A 22,950-nucleotide genomic window follows, 5' to 3' on the forward strand; every position below is an offset into this window, starting at 1 on the left:
TCTTCAGCACCTTTAATATTGGACCTCTGAAGGCTCAGATAGACTCTTGGGACTAGGACAGAGACACTGTGCTATCTCCTGCTTCATTTTTTCTCTGCCGTTCTGATTGATGACCCGTCTCCATGAGAGATTTCAGCTGCTGCTTCCATTCAGCATATTCTGCCGTTGCTGAATCAGAAGCACTACAGAAATAAGTGCTGTGTGTGATACTGGTTTAGTAGGCACTGTGTGGGTGTGGAGACCATGTACATGAATATAAACATGAATATGTGTGTGTGTGTGTGTTCTGGACCATTTGGTTCCTTGGACCCTTGCCTCTTCGTTCTTGACTCTTACTTCACTGTTAATGCAGCCGGTAAACAAAGGAGTGGATTCACAGACGACTGCGGGAGAAGATAGCCGCCCGTCCATGGACCTGTTCAAGGCCATCTTCGCCAGCTCCTCTGAAGAAAAGTCCTCATCCTCTGAGGATGAGCAGGGTGACAGTGAGGATGATGAGGAAGGTACCGGGGAGGCCGACTTCAAAAGTTCCCAGGAGGCTGACATGGCGGAAACGTCATCTGTGGCAGGCAGTACGTCGGTGTTTCAGACTTTGGGATCTCAAGAAAGAAACAATGATGTCTGTAGGGCAGCTTCTCCTCTGTTTAGTGTGTGATTTTAAACCCAGATAATTAGCATACAAGTGGTATTTTAATCTTTTACATTTTTGCTGGGGTAGACCAGAGTTCTGTTTTGTCTGTCTAGGATAAATCTCTGGTATACCTCGTCTTTTTAGGCTAGCTGTGTTTCATCATACTGATTTTCCTACTTATCCTAGTTGAGAGGACTTTAAAAGTATTAAAAATTTTGTTTAAAAATAGGTTTCCCCCCTAAACCTGGTTGATAATGAGGTGCCAGGCTTACTGGAAATATTTAGTCATGAATACAGGGGCTCCTCCAGCCTCCTCTCCACAGGACACACTGTGCGCTCTGGACCAACCAGCACTCGGTGCAGTGGGTCTGTCCTCGTTACTGTGAGTCTGGCACTTGGATGGCAGCTTGTCCTGCTTGTTCTGTTGACCCCAGTGTGGGTTTTGCCACAGGAAAGGAGGCTGTCTTGCGCGTGCAAGGGTGGAAGACTTTTCAGATGCTTGGGTAGGTAGATAAGACTTCCCACCTCAGTCTTAGGGTGGTCTGCCTGCCCCATCAGTCTGCGGTGGACTCGGGTGTAGTTTTTGAGGGCCTCTAACCAAAAAGTTACCTAGTGGTATAAAATATTTGTTCTTGGGTGATTGCAAATGTCAGCCTATTTTATTTATTTATTTATTTATCTTTAGAGGGGAAGGAGAGAATATCAATGTATGGTTGCCTCTGGTGCGTCCCCTGCTGACTGGCCTGCAACCCAGGCATGTGCCCTGACTGGGAATCAAACCTCAATCTTTTGGTTTGCAGGCCTGGGCTCAATCCACTGAGCTACACCAGCCAGGGTGTCAGCCTCTTTTTTATATTTTATATTTATATGTAATGCAATTTATATTTTATTACAAAGTCATATATACTTGAATTTCAAAGGTATAAAAATATAGAAAGCTGAAGTCCCTTGGAACCCTACTTCTCAGAGATAACCATTATAAATTTTTTTGATGCTTACTTTTCCAGACCTTTTCTATTTTTCTCTCTTCCATCTGAAAACATAATCATCTGTTTTTTGAAAAATGAGATTATTAGTGTGAACATGACAATTTCTTTATGTCAGGTTTTTTCCTCATTGACAATTCATTTTGAGTGAAATTAAGATTTCTGAGCTGGAACGTAGTCTTACGTCTCTGTTTGTAAATGTTATTTTTCTCAGCTGGCCCTTCTTCGAGGACACTTTTCTGCCCTTCAGGTGGCAGTAGGGGATCAGGAGTGCCTGCCATACACCCCCGTGTTACCGACAGTGGTGCATTTGATTGCAGGTGCCCTGTGCGACTGACTTCCCAGCCCCAGCGCCCATGAGGTCAGAGGTCAAGTCCACGAGTTCACTGCACCTGTGTCCTTAGCACCTGGTGTGAGCCGGGATGATTGAGCAGAATGGCAAAGGAAAGCACATGTGTTATCTGGTGGTGACAGACATTAGTTGAAGACTCAAATATTTGGCAAATACATGAAAATAATCCCCTCTTTGTTTCCAGCCAGTGAGCCAGCCCCCCCGGGGCCTGTACCTTCCTTGGTGATACAGAAGATGCAGATTGATGAGAGAGAGGAGTTCGGCCCGCGGCTGCCCCCCGTCTTCTGCCCCAGTGAGTCGAGAGCTCCCATGGTTCCCCGTTTTGCACTGGCACCAGGGTGTCTCCAAGATCTGAGAGCTGTGTGTCACACCCACCCGTCTAACCTAGCACGAGGCCCCCAAACATGTCCATTTGCTTCCGGTTTGTCTGTTCTCAGCCACATGTTCACACCTGTTATTCCACCCAGTGCCTTAATGACAGTTGCTGCTTTACAGCCTCAGAAACCCTTTTCTTTTTCTGTTTTTAACTTTATTTTTAGAGGGAGGGCAAGGGAGGGAGAAAGAGAGGGAGAGAAACAGTGATTTGAGAGAGAAACATTGATTGGTTGCTGCTCGTACACACCCCGACCAAGACCAAACCCAAAACCTAGGCTTGTGCCCTGACTGGGAATAGAACTGGTGACTTTCATTTTGGGGGACGACACCCAACCAACTGAGCTATACCAGTCAGGGCTTTTTTTTTTTCTTTTTACCTTTCAGATAGTTATAGGAGAGGCCTGTGTATCTCAAATGTTGTCACTTATAGAAATAAAAAAATAAAAATCTAGGACACAAAGATGGGAAAGGAACCACAGGGAGTAGAGTGTTCTAAGACTTTTTACACTTGGACTAATGTAGCAAATAAAACAATTTTTTTCAGAAGTAAATATAGCCCATCTTCCTCCTCCAGTGGCTGTTAATGACTTCTGTTTAGTGCCATCTTGTTATAAATTATTATTTAAAAAATTATATAATTTCCTATATTCTTTTTTTTTAATATTTATTTATTTATCGTTAGAGGGGAAGGGAAGGAGAGAGGAAGAGAAACATCAATGTATGGTTGCTTCTCGTGCATCCCCTGCTGGGAACTGGCCCCTGCCGGGAACTGGGCCCTACCGGGAACTGGCCTACAACCCAGGCATGTGCCCTGACTGGGAATCGAACCGCGATCGTCTGGTTCTCAGGCCCGTGCTCAATCCACTGAGCTACACCAGCCAGGGCTAATTTCCTGTATTCTTATTGTATTTTTTCTGTTACCATTTTTCCCCCTTATACCCTCTTCCGCCTCCCCCAGCCCACCCCCCGCCGCCACCACACTGCTGGCCGCGCCCGCGAGTCAGTGCCCCCTCAGGCTGACATCTCATGTTCGAACGCTCAGGCGGGCTTTTCCTCTCTTTGAAGGCTGGGTTAACATGCTCAAGTACATGAATAATAGATCATTGTTATCTAGTTCATAGTTTCCTATAGTGCTCACATATATAAACATTGTTTTAGTTAATTAGCCCAGCCTTCAAAGAGGTGATAAGCAGAGAGGAGTTAATAGTGTGAAGTTTTGAAAAATTGCAGTGCATATATTTCTTGTTTGTTTTACTTGTTCAAATCTTAAGCTTAAGATGAGTGTGTTAGCCCTTGAAAGCTAAGTTATTTATGTCCATTTTCCAGACCACCCTTGATATCCTTAGAATAGTTAATAACTTAATTTTGCCTGTGGATTATTGAGGGAAAATGGTTCTCCAGAAACTAGCGTTAAAAAGAAAGTTTGAGGGGGTCCGCTTCTGGAACCTGCCCGACTACAGGACTAGAAGACCGCAGACCCTCGCAGCTGGGTTTGCCCAGTGTCCACGCTTCTGAGACACCTCGGGGCTTTTCTCTCGGTGGGAAGGGGCGATTTAGTGATTTACAGCTCTGCTTCTACTGTTGGGAATTTCTGCTGGCTCGGGTGCTCAGAAATGAATGACCTGTGAAAACATTTTGGTCAGAATTTGGAGGTGGAAATTTAGGTGCCTGCAACTTGTCATTTTAATGATTACATGTATCATGTTGCTCTGATGTTATTTTTTTTTAGTGTTTCCACTTACAAGACAAATCCATACCGAATGTGCTTTTGTAAAGGGAGAACGATGCAAGAGTAGCTGACTTTTATGTGCCAGATCCAGGCTATGGGATGCGTGTTCATGGTTCCATCTAACCCTCTCCATGTCCCTAAGAAGACAGGGTTCTTCTCCTCCCTGTTTTATGAAAGGGGAAGCCGGGGCTTAAAGAGGTTGAGCAAGGTGCCGAAGACCACAGAGCTGGCAACAGAGCTGGGGTTCTGACTCTGAGCCTACCTGAGGATGTTAAATGACAAAAGCCTTTTGAGGATTGTACTCTGACTTTACCTTCATCTGGCAGAATATTGGTTGGCGTTTCTGGCAGTTTCTAAATCCAGAGCTAATCGTGACAGGCTAGTGTATTCGTACAGCGGTGAGGCACGGTAGAAGCCCTGCCTTAATGCTAAACATGCCATCTAAGGCAGGTTCCCAAGTCAAGAATTTGACCTTGATTTCCCTGTGTAATCGGTGTGTTGATTGCATCTGTGTTTCAGATGCTCGTCAGAAACTTGAGGCTCCTCTAAAAGAGAAACATAAAAAGAACAAAGAGAAACACAAGACCAAGAAAGAGCACAGACGGAAGAGAGAGAAGGTGAGTGATGTCTGGGTGTCCTGGGGTCAGTGTGTGGGGTCTGTCGCTCCTGCTTCCGTCATCCTGACATACACCAGGTGTCACACATAAGTCCCATTGAAGACAGTGTCTCATGGCCAAGATGGGGGAGGCACATGGGTTTTTGACACCTTGGCAGAAGTGTGGACCAGACATTCCAATGTAAACCCTCAATTTTCAGAAACTTTGTTTCTCTTTCTGACAGAATATTTTCATTTGTTCAGTTGTACTTAATTTTTTAAAAAAATCATAAACATTAAAAAGAAGGGAAAAGGACATTTAAGTATCTTAGAGTAATGGTTGAGGATTAAATAGTAAAACAGTTTTATTTGATTACTCACTCAACATTAAACGAAGGTGGTGTTTTGAACATCTCTCAACTACTTGCCATCGTTACTTAGAGATGTTGGTCTGTAACTTAGCATTTGAAGTCAAGGAAACCTGAGTGAGTGGTGTGTGTGTTGGCTGTTGACCTCCCTCGTCTCATCATCCATGTCTCTTCAGTTAGGCACAGGCTTTTAATTCAGTCAGTATTAGTGGGGGCACCCAAACTGGTCTGGGCAGTAGTGGAGTCGGTTGGAAACAGCCCCTTTACCGGTGTCAGAAGAAAGGGTTCCTGAGCATAGAAGACGAGGAAAGGTCTCTTGCAGTGAGAGGAAGAAAGTGGGTGCTGACATGTTCAAAAACTGGAGTCATTTGTTTCTTACTAGTGTACCTGCTCTTCTGACTTTCTACCAGCTTCTTCTTTGTGCATTTCCAGGGTGTTTGCCATCCTGATGTGTAGTTTCTCACATGTGCCCAATAAAATGGACCGGTCAGGTTCACAGGAAGTGGCAGTGGTCACCTTGGATCAGATGGGGGCTAAGTATTGAGGCAGCATCTGGCCCACATCTGCGTGGCTCTGTCATGCGTGTTCGTGGCGGATCTGTTCGGCGGTGGGTGCACGGTGGAGAGTGCACAGCTGTGTGTTCCTGGTCTGTCCCATACTAGGCAAGAGCTCACTGCACAGGGTTCGCTCATGGTTTTGAGTGACTCCAGCGGTCAGGCGCCTCCTTAGCCTGTCCTCATAGTGCACTGGGGTGGGGGGGACACCTGTGTGCATGTGTGCCGTGTGTGTGCCAGCGACTTCTTTTCTTTTCTTTCTTAAGAAAAAGAAACACCGGAAGCACAAACACAAAGGCAAGCAAAAGAATAAAAAATCAGAGAAAAGTAGCACTTCTGAGAGCAGTGACAGCAGCGACAGCCAGAGTGAAGAAGGGGCCACAGACGCGTCGCCCCAGGAGCTGCTGAGACGGTAGGCCGTGGGGGACACGGGAGCCTTTCCAAGGCTCGTGAAAACCTCGGTGTGTTTGCTCGAGGCAAATATCAGAAATGGTAAACGTGCATATTAAATAGGACTTTTAAAAAGTTAATTTTTAATTGCCTAAGTAATAGGCCAATCTATTCATTGTGAAAATCCCTACCTTGTAGGTAAAATTTAAAGTGGGCCTTGACCAAGTCCCCAAACTTCCTGTTTCCACAGTAACCTCTGCCGTCAGCTTCATGTGTCGCTTTCAGGAATTTTTTGCACAACCACATATACATAAATATATACACGCACATTTTGTTACCCGTCTTTAACATACATCATTTTGTATGTAGCATAGAGTATGAACACTTAGAATGAATAAGTACTGCCCAGTTGTTTCTAAAAGTGGCTGTATCAGTTAAATTTTGAAAGAATCTTATTATATCAAATATAAGTGGTATAAAAATGTTTGCCAATGTGAGGCATGAAGAAGGGCCCCTCCTTTGTATCTGCATTTCCTGGATTGTCGGTGAAGTTGAGCCCCGTTTCCGACGTGTCTGAGCCTTTGCTGGGCTCTCTTTTGTGGACGGCTTGCTCACATCCCTTGTGTAGTGTTCTGGTTTCTGCTAGACTGTTTTACTGGTATTGGGTATGTTTCACTGTTCTTTAGGAATTAAAACACAGTAATTATGCGTATTAATCCTTTGTGTTTTAGCGTGGTACCTATCGTATGAATTTAACCGTCTCTGTGGTACAGAAGCTTTCATTTTTGGTGCACTCAAGTTTACCACTTTTTTGGTTGGTATGTTTTACAAACTTTTGTCCTTTAAAGGCCTTCCGTAAGCCAAGGTTGTATATATGTATAGAAACTCTTGTCATGTTTTTGGAGTTTTGGTTTTGTTTCCTTTCAAACAGAGTATGGTAAGCATCTAACTTAATGCTTCTCTGAACGAATAGCCAGTCCCAGGAGTCAGGGGGAGGAAGCCAGCGGCGATGAAAAAGACCCTACACCCCAGTGTTGTAGCACAGAGGAGTGTTGATAAAACCGAGCTGTCGGGTTTTCCAGTGCAGTCTAACTTTTCTTCTTTCTTTTACTTCCTTTTCCAGGCTAAAATGTCTTCCACTAAGGAGGCAGTAACAGGATCCTGCCCTGGCCTGTCCCCAAACCAGATCTCCTCCATGATGGAAGCCCATTGATTGCTCAGTCAATACACTGTACAGATGTATTTATATGTAAATCCATGCTGTAAAATAATTTTTTGAACCTTGACATTTCAAAGGTTGCCTTGGAAGGTTGCAGACATTGGTTTCTATTTTTAACTTCAGTTATTGTAAAGGAAAAAACTGAGACTGTACATTGTAATTAAAATGGATTTTTTCTATTTCCTTCTTGGTTTTTTATTTCCTGAAACTGAAAAAAAAGCAATGAAAAGTGAAGACTTGCCCTGGCTGGGGTGGCTCAGTGGTTTGAGCCTGCAAACCAAAGGGTCACTGGTTCGATTTCCAGTCACGGCACGTGCCTGGGGTGCATGCCAGGTCCCCAGTTGGGGGCATACTAAAGGCAACCACACATTGACGTTTCTCTCCCTCTCTTTCTCCCTCCCTTCCTGGAATTCTCTCTAAAAATAAATAAATAAAATCTGTAAAGAAAAAAAAAAAAAGAAAAGTGAAGACTTTTCTCTGGTTTTGTTATGAAGAAAGCCAATTCCAGATGAGGACAGTGCATTTTTCTAAGAACCTGTACGAAAGAGAGGCCATCCTTTCCTTTCCACTCCTGCAGTTTTCCCTCCCTCTGGCAGCTGAGGTGGCAGCCAGGAGCCCAGGGGGCTGCACTGTGCCTCCTGACAGGTGTTGGGCCTCTCCGGGTAGATGTCAGCAATGTATCTGAGGCACCGAGACCAAAGTGGGAGAGTACGCACCGCCCCACCCCCGGGCTCTGAGGCTGCCTCATCTGCACTGATGAAACTTGGGACAAAAGTAAAGTAGCGGTTTCGTACACTATGAAAGTAACATCACAGAAAGATTAGACCCCTTGCCCCCAGCCTGGATCTGGTGATGGGAGTGCTACCTGAGAAGCCCTGACGTTTTGCATTTTGTTGTTACTTTCATTGGCATGGCGCCCTATGTTTCCCTTATGCCTTCACGTATAGGTGTGCACCCACTTTATAGCTGCGCCTTAATTCACCCAGGGCCTTTTCTCTAACTTGCCGTTCCTCTGTTGTTGACAGAAGTGGGCTGGCGGGGGGAGCCCCTACAGGGGCAGAGGACACACGGAGATTCCCCCGGGAGAGGGAGCTAGGAAGACGCAAAGCAAGGTCGTGAGGATGGGGTCACAGGTTTCACATGCATGGTGTCGTTCCTTCTGTGCTCAGAACCGGAAGCCCATTTTTCTGGGGGTAACTATTCTGCCAGGAGAGGAGGCAGGAAGATCACTGGGCGCCTGGGGGTGGGGAGGGGCGTGTCGGATCCAAGGGCTGGGCGCGGGGGCGTGGCGCGAGGTGCCGCCGTTTGCAGCCAGGCCCGGTGATGTCCACCGGCAGGTGAGGCTCGGAGATGGCCTCCCAGCCACAGTGCGCCCCGAGCTCCCCAAAATACCCAGACGAGGATGGGAAGACAGCGCCCCAGGAATGCAACGTGCGGCCACCCTTGGTCATGGCCGCTGAGGACACACACCACCCCAGTAAGCTGCCTTGGGCGGCCCTGGTCGCGGCCTTTGGCCTCTTCAGGCGGCCGAAGTTGGAGATGCGGCAGGACCGGATGCTGGGACCCCTCAACCCCCTGGCCGTGGACCAAGAACTGCCCAAGAAGCTCTCGATGCCCGAAAAGAAGTTCTGGGGGGACCATAACCCCCTCTCCAAGGTCAGAACTGCCCTGTGGGAAGGGGCAGTGGCTTGTTCCCCACATGGGGAGGGCAAGAGCCAGCAAGAGCAACCGTGACAAACCCACCTGGCTTCTCCAGGAGCTTCCGTGCAGCCCCGGAGCCAATCCCCTGCCTGAGGCACACGGAGCGGGCGAAGGGTCAAAAGTGACTGCTGGGGAGGGGAAGGGGCCAGGGGTGCTTCCCAGTGTCACATACGGGGAATCAGGGCTGCCCTGGTGGGGGGAGGGGACGGTAAGGACAGTGTTTCAAAGCGGTTACCCGGACCTACCCCAGACCCTGAGGTCTCTGCCTGAGCCCCTTAAGTGTTGCTGTGGTGACTCTCCCAAGTGCATATCCCAGGGTCAGGGCTGAGCTGCTGCTGCTGCTTTTTAAAAACAAGATTTTATTTACTTATTTTTAGAGAAAGGGGAAGGCAGGGAGAAAGAGAACGAGGTTAACATCGATGGGTTGCCTCGTGTGTGCACCCCACCCAGGGAGGAACTTGCAAACCAGGCGTATGCCCTGATCAGGAATCAACCGAACTGGACCTTTCTGTTTCCTGGGTGTCGCCCAACCATCTGAGCCACACTGGTCAGGCAAGGGCTGAGCTTCTTAAACGTCCTCCTCATGGTGAGACTCCCCAAGTTCTGTTCATGCCCCAGGGTCCCTGAGAGAGCCCTCCCTGCCTGTTAAACAGAGCACCAAGAGCAACAGAACACTCAGACTAGCAATACTAAATTAAAAACATCAAAACCTAACAGCACTTACTTTGTATTCTCAGTGATATTTGAGAAACATTGTGTCGATAAAACAAAGACTGGCAGCTGGAAAAAGGAAATGATTTGTGAATACAGAACACGCTTGGGGATGAAAAAGGATTTCCCAACCAAAATCCTCCGTAAAGGCTTTAACACCGGAGGGGAGAACTGAAACAGAAAATCAGAAAACCAGCTCATGGGATTCTCTGAGAACTCCCGGGAAAAAAATACACAGGGACATTAATGAGAGAAAAGACAAGTGGCATGCAGGAGAGACCCAGGAGAGCCAATAAATGGATGGAGGTGTGGGAGAGGGGAAGGGGGAGGGAGGAGGAAGGAAACAAGACAATCTTCCTGGGCCGAAGAAAGACTGGAGTGCTCTCATGGAAAGAGATGGTCAAGTTCAATGAAAGAGTGGAAAGAATAAGCTACACCTGGTGAATGTCTGCATTCATGGCAAGGACGAGCAGGGCCGTGCTGCGGGCACACAGACGGAAAAGCCTGGGTGGGCTGAGAGCTGCCCAGGCTCCCCCCGCCCCTGCATGGGGGTGGGTGGGGGTCTCCATGGAGGAGTCTGTTGGAAGAGAAGGCAAAACATGTACTGGTGCTCTGCAGTGCTTCGAGTTGTGCCATTTACTCTTTTAAAGTAAAATTAAAGGAGAGCACAGGGGTTATATTTTATTTCTATTTTTAACAGAACGTCTCCAAGATTCAAATTCAGTAGATGTCAAAGTTTTTTTTTAAACAATTAAAAGTCTCTTTAGCACCGTTGCCCCCCCACCATTTCCCTCTAGAGGGGCAACGAATGTTTCTAGTTTCTTCTGTGTCCTTACAGAGACTTTTTAAAAACTAGAAACATTTAAATTATTTATTTTTCATTTTATTGTATTTTTCCATGACCATTTATCCTCCCTTACAGAGATATTTTGTACATTTACCAGCACATACATGCATACCCCCCATTTTTGCAACTTAAATTTTTTTAATTAGTATATTTTAGAGGTCTTTCCTCTGAGACCTCAGTGAAGAAATAGCTTCCTTGTTCTTTTTTTTTACAGATAGTCTCTCACTGGCTAGCCATCTCCTGATTGGTTTAACCAGTCCCTTGCGGATACATGTTCAGGTGGCTTTTGAATTTTTTGGCCATTGGATGGACAGAAGTTCAGAAGTTCTGTAAAACTCTGAGAGGGACGTTTGTCATCTAAGAACTCTCTGCCTGGGCAAACTGCTGATTTCCAATAAACGCAACAGAAAGACGTTTTCTTCAGAGCTGCCAAGAATAGAAAGGATGCCTCTCTAAGGAAGAAGTCACCCAAGGGAACAACACTCTGGCACACATAGCAAAACATCAGAATTTTAAAACTCAAGTAAGAGCCCTGGCTACTATGGCTCAGTGGATTGAGTACCAGCCTGCCTGTGAACCAAAGGTCACTGGTTCGATTCCCCATCAGGGCACATGCCTGAGTTTCTGGCCAGGTCCCCAGTAGAGGGTTCAAGAGGCAACCGATGGATGTTTCTCTCCCTTCTCTTCTCTCTAAAAAGAAATAAGATCTTAAAAACTAAATAAATAAAATAAAATAAATGCATCAAGTAAGAGAAAGAAAGCCTTTAAAAGTAAACAGGGAGCAGTGACTGGAAACAATAACTTTGGAGTCCAATGTGATTGTGTAGCCCAATCACCAAATACCACGTGTCACAACTGAAGAACAGTAATTGGCTCCCCCCATCGCCTCCTCTTCCAGGCCATTTCGAATCAAGCTAATCCTCCTGTTGTCTTTCTTCCTGTCATCTTTCTTTCTGACTTGCTGACTTTCAGGGAGTCAACAAGTGTCCTCTGATGTCCTCGACGCTCCCCTCCCTGCCCGTGAATCTAAAGCGGCCGGCTCCATAGCCTTTTCTTCATAGCTCTGGGTCCTGGCACCACAGCCCATTCTGCCCGGGCGCCCCACACCCACACGCCACCCCCCCTGCACCCACACGGCCCCGGCGCCCATCCCTCCCCTCCTTCCCGGGGCCTTTGCTTCCAGTTCCTCTGAAGCCGCAGCACTTGGAACAAGACCCGACCAGCCAAGACGCTCAAGACACACCTGCTGAGCACATGAAGGAATACTGCATATATAAAAGAACTAACATTTTGGGGGGAGGGGGGGTGCAAGAGCAGAAATTTATTCCCTCGCAGTTCGAGAGGCTGGAAGTCCCGGGTCAGGGTGTGGCAGGGTTGGTTCCTCCCAAGGCCCGCTCCTGGGCTGGCAGATTGCCCCCTGCTCCGAGTCCTCACAGGGTCTCTTTCTCCGTGCAAGCACGTCCTGGGGTCCTCCTTTGTTTTGTTTTGGCAAAAACTGGACAGTCGTTGCTAGTGCCTGTGAAAATATATCCGTATGTTTGGAACTTCTCTCTGCAGCTCTTAGGGCCCTTCCCTAACGGACGCACCAAGTGCTATGTGCAGAGAAAGAATCTAAAAGGAGGTCCCCAGAAAGGCCCCGATGGGGTCAGAGAAGTTTTCCTCGCTCGCAGCTCCGTCTTCCCAGAATGAAGTTTTGCCATGAGAGCAGTCACAGAGACCAGAGAGTTTTGCCCGGAGCTGCAGAGAGGGCAACCACGCCAGGCCGCTGGGTTCGCCTGGGGCTGCTGGCTGAGGATCCGGTCCGACCACCTCCGTCGGGCTCGGCTCCAAGTGCCCCATCCCCAGGGGCGCTGCCCCATCCCCACTCTAGGGTGCCGACCTCCCATGGGAGCGGAACTCCCCAAAACACCCTTCTGTGGCCCACGTTCCTTCGTTGCCTTTTACACTCTACAGCCCCAGACACACGCACACTCCTCCGGGGAATAAGAGGCCATGGGGGAGGGATGGGGGCGTGGAACTGTCCAGGCTTGCCCTTTCTACCCTTTTTGAAAACACTGCTTTATTGATATATAATTCACCTAATCACACAATTCACCTATTCCAAGTGTACAATTCAATCCTTTTTAGTATATTCACAGAGTTGTAGAGCCAGGACCGAAATCGCTTTTACAACATTTCCTCATCCCCCAAAGAAACCCCATACCCATTAATCACTTTCTCCGTTTCCTCTCAAGCCATCCTCAGCTCTAGGCGACGGCAGATTTGCTTTCTATGAATGGCCTCTTTGGATCTTTCATAGACATAGGGTCTAACAACATGCTTGTGACTGGCTTCTTTTCCTTAGTAGAATGTTTTTAAGGTGCATTGTGTTATAGATGTATCGGTCCTTCGTTCCTTTAAAAAGTGCACATGTATACATATATATTTAGATTATTTATTCATTTATTTATTTTTAGAGAGAGGGAAGGGAGGGAGAAAGAAAGGGAGAGAAACATCAGTGATTGGTTGCCTCTTGCCAGCAAGAGGTCCCCAGTCAGTCCTCAGCCCAGGCATGTGCCCGACTGGGAATCCCCCTGGCGTTGTTTCGCTTTGTGGGATGAAGCTCAACCAACGAGCCACACCGGTCAGGGCTACGTATATGCTTTTCAAATAGACTTTATTATTTAGAGTACTTTTGGGTCAACAGCACAATTGAGCAGGAAATACAGAGATTGTCTATAGACCCCTCACATGCATGGCTTTCCCGTGATCAACATCCCCCACTGAACGAACTATGTGGAACAACGGATGAGCCCGCAATGCCACCCAAAGTCCATGGCTTACATTACAGTGCACTCTTGGTGGTGTACATTCTGTGGGTTTGGACAAAAGTGTAAAGACATCTATTGGGTTGGCCAAAAAGTCCATTTCGTTTTTTCTGTAATAGAAAAACTACATTTTTCATTTTCACCAAGAACTTTTATTGATGTGGATATTTTGAGTATGTCAGCTATCTCCTGCATAGTATAATGTTCATTGTTTGCAGTTAAGGTCTCACTCAGTTTGATCGCTCTCAACTTCCACTGGTCTACCTGACTGTGGAGCATCGTCCAGTGAGAAATCTCCTGCACAAAACTTCACAAACCACTTTGGACACATTCAATCAGTCACAGCACCTTCTCCATACACGACACAAATCTTACTTTGTGTTTCAGTTGCATTTTTACCTTTCTTGAAATAATAAAGCATGATATGCCAAAATCTTGCATATTTTCTTCCATCTTCAATATCAAAATGGCTACACAAAAATTCACCAATTTTTAAAAGTTTTTTTGAAATGTTTTTATGTGACAGCTGTCACAATACAGCCTAACAAAATCATTTTGAATGAAGTTGAAGACAACTAAACACTGCTAGAGCTATCTTACAGGAAAAAAATGAATTTTTTGTCCCATTGTTAAGATATCACAGAGAATAGACTAAAATTTCCATGTTCCACCTGGACATCCCTCCAACTTTCCCAGCCTCTGGCAACCACTGATTGTTTTGTTGTCTGCATAGTTTTTCCTTTTCCAGAAGGTCGTATATTTAGGGAGTTTGTTTAGTTTGAGATTTTATTTATTTATTTTTAGAGAGAAGGAGAGGGAGAAAGAGACTGAGATAAACATCGATGTGTGAGAAATATGTCAACAGGTTGCCTCTTGCACCCCCATCTGGGGACCTGGCCTGCAACCCAGGCATGTGCCCTGACTGGGAATCGAACTGGCGACTCTTTGATTCTCAGGCCAGCACCCAGTCCACTGAGCCATACCAGCCAGGACCAGGATGTTGTATATTTGGACACATACAGTATGTGGTCTTTTCAGACTGGTTTCTTTCACTTAGTAGTATGCATTTAAGTTTCCTGCATGTCTTTTCATGACTTAATAGTTCATTTCTTTTTAGTACTAAACAATATCCTGTTGTCTCGATCTGCCATAGTTTATCCATTCACCTACTGAAGGACTTTAGGTCTTTAGGTTCTTCAAGATTGTTTTGAAGTTTTGGCAATTATGAATAAAGCTGTTACAAACATTCATGTGCAGTTCTTGTGTGGACATAAAATTTAAACTTCTTTGGATAAATACCAAGTCATGTGATTGTTGAACTGTGTGTTGAGAATATGTTTATATGCTTCTGGCCAAGATAAAGGCACGGGTAGACACACTGTGCCTCCTCGCACAACCAAAATAAGGACAACAACAATTTAAAAGCAAAAAACCACAAGTAGTGACAAAAATTGAACTTTATGGAAATCCGACAACCAAGGAGTTAAAGACGACACATTCATCCAGAGTGGTAGGAGGGGCGGAGTCGGGCAGCTGGGGTGAAGAGGGCTCACAGCAAAGTATCCGATGGTGGACCCAGTGAGGTGGCGGATTGTGGAGTGGGCTACGGCATGCAAGGCTGCTGGCAGACCTGGTAGTCTCACATTTGCACACAGATAAACAAGGCAAAACTGGAGTGAGACAGACCACACAACCCAAGGTCCCAGTGTGGGGAAATAAAGCCTCAAATCACTCTTTGAAAACACCTGTGGGGGTTGAGGTGCTGGAAGAAACTCCCAGCCTCACAGGAGAGTTCGTTGGAGAGATCCACAAGGTCCTAGAATGTACACAACCCCACCCACCTGGGAATCAGCGCCAGAAGGGCCCACTTTGCTTGTGGGAAGTGGCATAAGTGACTGAAATCCGAGAGACAGCAGAGCAAGTGCCATTATTCCCTCTCTGACCCCGCCCCCACATACAGTGTCACAACCCAGCGACTGGGTTGACCCGCCCAAGTGAACACCTAAGGCTTTGCCTCTCACTACGTAACAGGAGCATCAGGACTAAAAAGATGGCCCAAATGAAAGAACAGATCAAAGCTCCAGAAAAAACACAACTAAGCAATGAGGAGATAGCCAACCTATTAGATGCAGAGTTCAAAACACTGGTAATCAGGATGCTCACAGAATTGGTTGAGTGTGGTTGCAAACTAGATGAAAAAATGAAGGCTATGCTAAGTGAAATAAAGGCAAATGTAGAGGGAACCAATAGTGATGGGAAGAAAACGGGCTCAAATCAATGGAGTGGACCAGAGGAAGAAAGAAACACCCCATCAGAAATGAATGAAGAAACAAGAACTCAAGAAAATGAGGAGAGGCTTAGGAACTTCCAGGACATCTTTACATGTTCCAAAGTTGAAATTATAGGGGTGCCAGAAGGAGAAGAGGAGGAGCAACAAGTGGAGAAGTTAAATAATAACAGAGAACTTCCACAGTCTGGCAAAGGAAATAGATTTCCAGGAAGTCCAGGAAGCTCAGAGAGTCCCAAAGAAGCTGGACTCAAGAAGGAACACACCAAGGCACATTATAATTACATTAGCCAAAAATAAAATGAAGGAGAGAATTCTAGAAGCAGCAAGAGATAAGGAAACAGTTACCTATGAAGGAGTTCCCATCAGACTGTCAGCTGATTTCTCAAAAGAGACCTTACAGGCAAGAGGAGGCTGGAAAGAAGTATTCCAAGTCATGAAAGGCAAGGACCTACATCCAAGATTGCTGTGTTCAGCAAAGCTTTCATTTAGAATGGAAAGGCAGATAAAATGCTTCTCAGATAAGGTAAAGTTAAAGGAGTTCATCATCACCAAGCCCTTATTTTATGAAATGTTAAAGAAACTTATCTAAGAAAAAGGAGATAAAAAGCATGTATAGTAAAATGACAGCAAGCTCACAATTATTAACAACCACACCTAAAATAAAATCAAAAACAAACTAAGCAAACCACTAGAACAGGAACAGAACCACAGAAATGGAGATCACGTGGAAGGTTAGCAACAGGGGTGTGTGAGGAGGAGAGAGGGGGAAAAGGTACAGAGAATAAGTAGCACAGCAGGTAGGTAGAAGATAGACAGGGAGAGAGTAAGAATAGTAGGGAAATGTAGAAGCTGAAGAATTATGACACATGGACATGAACTAAAGGAGGGAATGTGGGTGGGAGGGGGAGGTGCAGGGTAGAAGGGAGTGAAAAGGGGAAAATTGACAACTATAATAGCATATTCAACAAAATATATTTAAAAAAGAAAAAAAAGAATACATTTAGAACCATGATTGAGCTTCTGGTCAAGATGGTGACATAGGCAGACATGACTCGCCTCTTCACACACCTCCATCAAAATTACAACTAAAATATAGAACAATCATCACTCAGAAACATCAGAAATTGACTTGAATGGAAGTCTGACAACTACAAAATCGAGTTGATTGGAAGTTGACAACTATGGAATTAAAGAAGCCATATCCATCCAGACTAGTAGGAGGGACCTGGGTGTGGAACAGGCTGGCTCCACACCCACATGGATCACAATTCAGGAGATCTATCTCGGGAGTGAGGAGTCCCAGACCCACACCAGGCCCCCTAGCCCAGGGTCCCAGTGCCACAGCTTCTGGCTGTGAAAACCAGTGGAGATCGAATCAGTGCAGAAGGCTGCTGGAGTCCTAAGCAGCTCCTCTCGGAGAACCTATACACAAACTCACCCACTCAGATTTGCACCCTCTGAGCTCCAGCACCAGGGTGGCAGCTTGAAGGGCACCAGTGGTATAGAGGAAGAGACTGAAGTGTCTGGCATCAGGGCTCTCAGAGGCCATTGTTCCTCTGCTGAGCTCTCCCCACACAAAGCCAGTAGGCTGGTGCCTTATCTGAGACTCCACCAACCTGGCTAACAGTGTGTTACCCACCTTGGAGATCTACAGAGGTTCTACCCCACCCAATTTATGGGCCCACCCAACATGCTTTTACATTGGAATGATTGGATTTGGTTCCTAAAATCCCATCAAACAAGCAACAGCTGGTTTCGGTAATCCCTAGCAGCAGCCAGATTGTAGTCACAGTTTGGCTTCACCTGGGAATCTCTAAACCCAGCACAGGTAGCAGCCATCTTACATTGCTTTACAGCTCAGGCAGAGGGTCCCGGGCAAAACGCAGGCCAAGGCTGACCTTCGCTTGCACCACCAGGGAAACCCCAGAGCCAACACACCCAATGGATACCACCCTGCCCCTGCATAGCTGATGGATACCACCTCCACCCTGCACAGAGGGTGGAGGTTGGTGGTCAGTGGTCAGTCCTTGCAGCTGACTGGCCAAGGTAAATACTTCTCATTGATCGGTCAACAGCAACCAAGTCTCTACTACAAGAGGAGGGTGTATTCAGCCCACACAAAGGGCAAAGGTCAAGTACCCAACTTGGTTGATGGGGAAAGACTGTGCCACTAGACCCTGCAGAACATCTACTACACTACACCACACCACCAAGACATGGAGTCAAAGTAGCTCTACTGAATACACATGAACAACCACAGGGAGGCTGCCAAAATGAGGAGACAAAGAACTATGGTCCAAATGAAAGAACAGATCAAAACTCCAGACGAAATGGAGATAAACAATCTATCAGAAGCAGAGTTCAAAACACTGTTTATAAGGATGCTCAAGGAACTCAGTGAGGACCTCAGCAGCATAAAAAACACTCAGTCAGAAACAAAGTATACACTAATTGAAATAAAGAACAATTTATAGGGAAACGACAGTAGAATGGACAAAGATGAGGATCCAATCAGTGATTTGGAACAGAAGGAAGCAAAAAACAACCACCTAGAACAACAAGAAAAAAGAATCTGAAAAAATGACGATAGTACAAACAGTGTCTGGGACAACTTGAAGAGGTCCAACAACTTCAAATGTGTCAGAAGGAGAAGAGAAAGAGCAAGAAATCGCAAATTTATCTGAAAAAATAGTGAAAGAAAACTTCCCTAGTTTGGTGTAGGAAATAGACATACAAGTCCAGGAAGCACAGAGAGTTCTAATTATGATGGATGAAAAGAGGCCCACTCTAAGACACATCATAATCAAACAGCCAAAGATTAAAGAGAGACTTTTAAAAGCAAAAGAAGTTAGTTACCAGAAGGTTGCCAGATGGGAGGGGTGAGAGTGAGAATGGGTGAAGAGGTGAGAGGATTAAGAAGCACAAATAGGTAGTTATAAAGTAGCCACGGGGATGTAAAGTACAGCATAGGAAATGGAGAAGCCAAAGGACCTATACACATGACCCATGGATGTGAACAATAGTGGGGAGATTGCCTGAGGGAGTGTGGGGCGCTGGGTGGATGGGATAAAGGGGGAAAATCAGGACAACTTTAATAGCATAATCAATAAAATATAATAAAAATAGAAAAAAAAGAAAGAAAAACGAATAACCATGAAAAAAAAAGAATGTTTAGTCTTCCAAGGTATTTGTACCATTTTGCATTCCCACCAGCAATGAATGAGAATTTCTGTTGTTCCACATCCTTGTCAACATTTGGTGTTGTCAGTATTCTGGATTTTGGCCATTCAGGTATTATTATTGTGTTTTTTAATTAACAAATTTCTGATGACATAATATATGAAATATCTTTTTTTAAAGATTTTATTTATTTATCTTTAGAGGGGAAAGGAAGGAGAGAGGGAGAGAAACATCAATGTATGGTTGCCTCTCCTGTGGCCACCACTGGGGACCTGGCCCACAACCCAGGCTTGTGCCCCGACTGGGAATCGAACCACGGTTGTTGGGTTCACAGGCCCATGCTCAATCCACTGAGCCACACCAGCCAGGGCAGAATCAGTTTGTTAATATACACAAAATAACTTGATGAAATTTTGATTGGGATTGTGCTGAATCCATAGATCAAGTGGGAAAAACTAACATCTTGACAATATTCAGTTTTCTTATCCATGAACATAGAATATCTCTCCATTTATTGTATTTAGCTCCTTATTTTCTTCATCAGAATTTTGTATTTTTTAATATAGATCTTACACATATTTTGTTAGATATTTAATTTTTTGTGTGCTAATGTAAATGACAACTGTGTTTTAAACCTAAAATTCTACTTGTTCATTGTTAGTATACAAGAAAGTGATTAATCTTCTATATATTAGCTTGGTATCCTACAACCTTATTATAATCACTATTAGCTGCACTAGTGTTTTATTGAACCTTTTGAATTTTGTATATAGGTGATGATGTTATCTGTGAACTAAGACGATTTTATTTCTTCTTTCCCATTTAAAAAAATCCTCAGTTGAGGGTATGTTTATTGATGGTAGAGAAGGAGGAAGGGGAGGGGGGAGAGAGAGAGAGACAATTGATTGGTTGCTTCCCATTCATGCCCTGACTGGGAATTGAACCTGAAACTTAGGTATGTTCCCTGCAAACCTGCAACATTTCAGTGAATGGGACAATGCTCCAACCAACTGAGCCACCCTGCCAAGGTTTCCCCTGCCCAAGTCTTATACATTTTATTTCCTTTTCTTATCTTATTGCATGAGCTAGAACTTCTGGTACAATGTTGAAAAGGAGTGGAAAGAAAGAACACCTTGCCTTGTACCTGGTCTTAGTGGGAAAGCTTTGAATTTCTTACCATTAAGTATTATGTTAGCTGAAGGGGTTCTTTTTAAGTGTGTTTTTTCCCATTACTGTTTATGCCCCTTATACCCTCTTTCCCCTGCAATTATTACATGGTTGTCCATGTTCATGAGTCCTTTTTTCTTTTTTGCTTAGTGAAGGATTTTTTTGGTAGCTATTTATTTGTCAAGTTGAGAAGTTCCCCTCTATTCCTAATTTTTTGAGTATTTTTTTTGTATAACAAATGGGTGTTGGATTTTGTCAAATGCTTTTTTTACACCTATTGCTATGATCACATAATTTTCTTTTTTAGCCTATTGATGTGACAGATCACGTTAATTTATTTTTAAATATTGAACCAGTCTTGCATACCCAAGAAAATCCCACTTGGTCGTGATGTATAATCCTTTCTACACATTGTTGAATTCTGCTTGCTAATATTTGATGATGAATTTTCCATTTATGTTCATGAGAGATTCTGGTCTGTAGTTTTCTTTTTCTGTAATGTCATTGTCTGTTTCTGGTATTTGGGTGATGCTAGATAGCCTCACAGAATGAATTAGGAAGTCTTCCCTCTGCTTCTATTCTTTGAAAAAGACTGTAGAAAATCTGGTATAATTTATTCCATAAACGTTTGGTAGAACTTAGCAGTGAACCTGTCTGGTCCTGGTAGTTTCTATTTTGAAAGATTATTAATTAGTGATTCAATTTCTTTAATAGATAAAAAGCTTATTCAAATGATCTATTTCTTCTTGCATGAGTTTTGGCAAGTTGTAGCTTTCAAGGCATTAGTCTATTTTATTTTCAAATTTGAATTTGGTAAATTGCATTTCAGGCTATCAAATTTGTGGGGATAGAACTGTTTATAGTATTCCTTGATTATCTTTTTAATGTCCATCAGATCCGTAGTGATGTCTCTTTTATTTCTATTAGTGATTTCCATCCTCTCTCCTTTTCTCTTAGTTACCCTGGCTAGAGGTTCGTCAATTTTGTTGATCTTTTAAAAGACCAGCTTTTGGGTTCATTGATTTCCTGTTTTCAATTTTATTGATTTATGTTCTAAACCTTATTACTTTTCTTCTTCTTGCTTATATATACTCTTTAATATACTCTTCTTTTTTCTATTTTTCTAAGGTGAAAATTTAGATATTAATGGTAGATCTTTTTTCTTATTTAATACATGTATTCAATGGTATAAATTTCCCTCTAAGCACTCTTTACTGCACTGCACAAATTTTGATAAGTTGTGTTATATTTGTTTAGTTGAAAATATTTAAAAATTTTCCCAAGATTCCTTTTTTGAACCATATGTTATTTATAGATGTATTTAGTCTCTATGTATTTTAGCATTCCAACCGTCTTTCTGTAATTCCATTGTGTTCTGAGAACAGGCAGTATATGATTTATGTTCTTTTAAATTTGTTAAGGTGAGTTTTATGGCTTGGAATATGGTCTACCTTGAAGAGACTCTGTATTCTGCTATGATGGATGATATACTTTACGGATGTCCTTTACATCCAATTGACCGATGGTGTTGTTGAGTTCCACTACGTCCTTGTACATCTTGCTGGATCTGTTCATTTCTCACGGAGGGGCCCTGGTTCTCTAGCTATGAGAGTAGCCTCATCTACTTCTCTTTGCAATTTTCTTAGTTTTTGCCTCATGCAGTTCAGTGCTCTGGTGTTAGGCACATACCCATTAAGGATTATTGTATCTTCTTGGAGAATTGCCCCTTTGTCATTATGTAATACCCCTTCTCATCCCTGATAGCTTTTCTTTCTGTGAAGTCTGCTTTGTCTAAGACTAATATAACTACTAATATAACTAATATTAAGACTAAGACTAATAAACTCTTGCTTTTGTTTTCTCATCTTCACCCGAGGACATGCTTATTGATTTTGGAGTGAGGGGAAAGGAGGGAGATATAGAAAGAAGGAGAGACACATCGATGCAAGAAACATTGACCACCTCTCTCTCATGTGTGCCCTGCCCAGGACCAAACCCACAACCTAGAAATGTGCTCTGATGGGGAATCAAACTCACGACATTTTGGTTTACGGGCAACACTCCAACCAACTGAGCTGCACTGGCCAGGGCTACTCTTGCTTTCTTTTGATTAGTGTTAGTATGATACATTATTCTCCATGTATTTACTTTTAATCTATATGTGAGTTTGTATCTAAAGTGGGTTTCTTGTAGATGCGGTATTGTTAGCTTTTGTTTTTTCATCCATTCTGACAATCTCTATCTTTTTAATTCGTGGATTTAAATTATTCAAGGTGATTTTTTATATAGTTGTGCTATATTTGCTTCCACTTTTAGTCTGTCTTTTATGATTTTAGTACAACATTCTATGTGATTCCATTTTCTCTCCTTTGTTAGCATAGCAGGAATAGTGGGTTTTTTGTGTTTTTTTTTTGTTTTTTTTTACTGTTTTATACTGGTTGCCCAAGAGCAATATATTTACAGTTAATCCAAATCCACTTTCAAATAACACTGTACCACTTCCTGGGTAGTGTGAGAGTAGTGTGAGTATTATATGGTCGAGTTTCAAGAGCTCTTTATATAGTCTGCATACAAGTTCCTTATCTGATGTATGATTTGCAAACATTTTTTCCCATTCTGTAAATTTTTCACTTTCTTTTTTTTCTAAGATTTTGTTTATTTATCTTTAGAGGGGAAGGGAAGGAGAGAAGGAGAGAAACACCAATGTATGGTTGCCTCTCATGCATGCCCTGCTGGGAACTGGCCTGCAACCCAGGCATGTGCCCTGACTGGGAATCAAACTGCGATCCTCTGGTTCGCAGGCCCTCACTCAATCCACTGAGCTACACCAGCCAGGGAAATTTTTCCACTTTCTTGATGTTGTGTTTGGAAGCACAAAAATTTTTAATTTTGGTAATGTACAGTTTATCACAGTGGTGGTTGCTACTGCTGTTTGTGCTTTTAGTGTCTTATCTAAGAGACCATTGCCTAATCCAAGTTCATGAAGATTTGTACCTGTGTTTTCTTCCAAGAGTCTTGTGGTTTTGGCTCTCATGGTTAGGTCTTTGA

The 22,950-nt window shown here is 44.0% G+C and overlaps 2 protein-coding genes across 4 annotated transcripts in view; both read left to right on the top strand.

Moving 5' to 3' along the window:
- Positions 1-7,364, top strand: part of GPATCH1 (G-patch domain containing 1) — a 38,322-nt gene extending 30,958 nt beyond the window's left edge. For all 3 annotated transcript variants that reach the window (XM_037030748.1, XM_037030747.1, XM_037030749.1), the window contains exons 16-20: positions 353-572; positions 2,154-2,261; positions 4,593-4,690; positions 5,857-6,002; positions 7,104-7,364. In XM_037030748.1, coding sequence (XP_036886643.1) covers positions 353-572; positions 2,154-2,261; positions 4,593-4,690; positions 5,857-6,002; positions 7,104-7,134 — 603 coding nt within the window. In that variant the 3' untranslated portion in view covers positions 7,135-7,364. The remainder of the gene's footprint in view (positions 1-352; positions 573-2,153; positions 2,262-4,592; positions 4,691-5,856; positions 6,003-7,103) is intronic.
- Positions 7,365-8,549: 1,185 nt separating this feature from the next.
- WDR88 (WD repeat domain 88) overlaps positions 8,550-22,950 on the top strand; it is a 43,378-nt gene continuing 28,977 nt past the window's right edge. The window contains exon 1 of the mRNA XM_037030820.1: positions 8,550-8,855. Coding sequence (XP_036886715.1) covers positions 8,550-8,855 — 306 coding nt within the window. The remainder of the gene's footprint in view (positions 8,856-22,950) is intronic.

The sequence above is a fragment of the Sturnira hondurensis genome, unplaced genomic scaffold (assembly GCF_014824575.4).
Source record: "Sturnira hondurensis isolate 20B ecotype Veracruz unplaced genomic scaffold, ASM1482457v3 Scaffold0020884, whole genome shotgun sequence".
NCBI lineage: Eukaryota > Metazoa > Chordata > Mammalia > Chiroptera > Phyllostomidae > Sturnira > Sturnira hondurensis.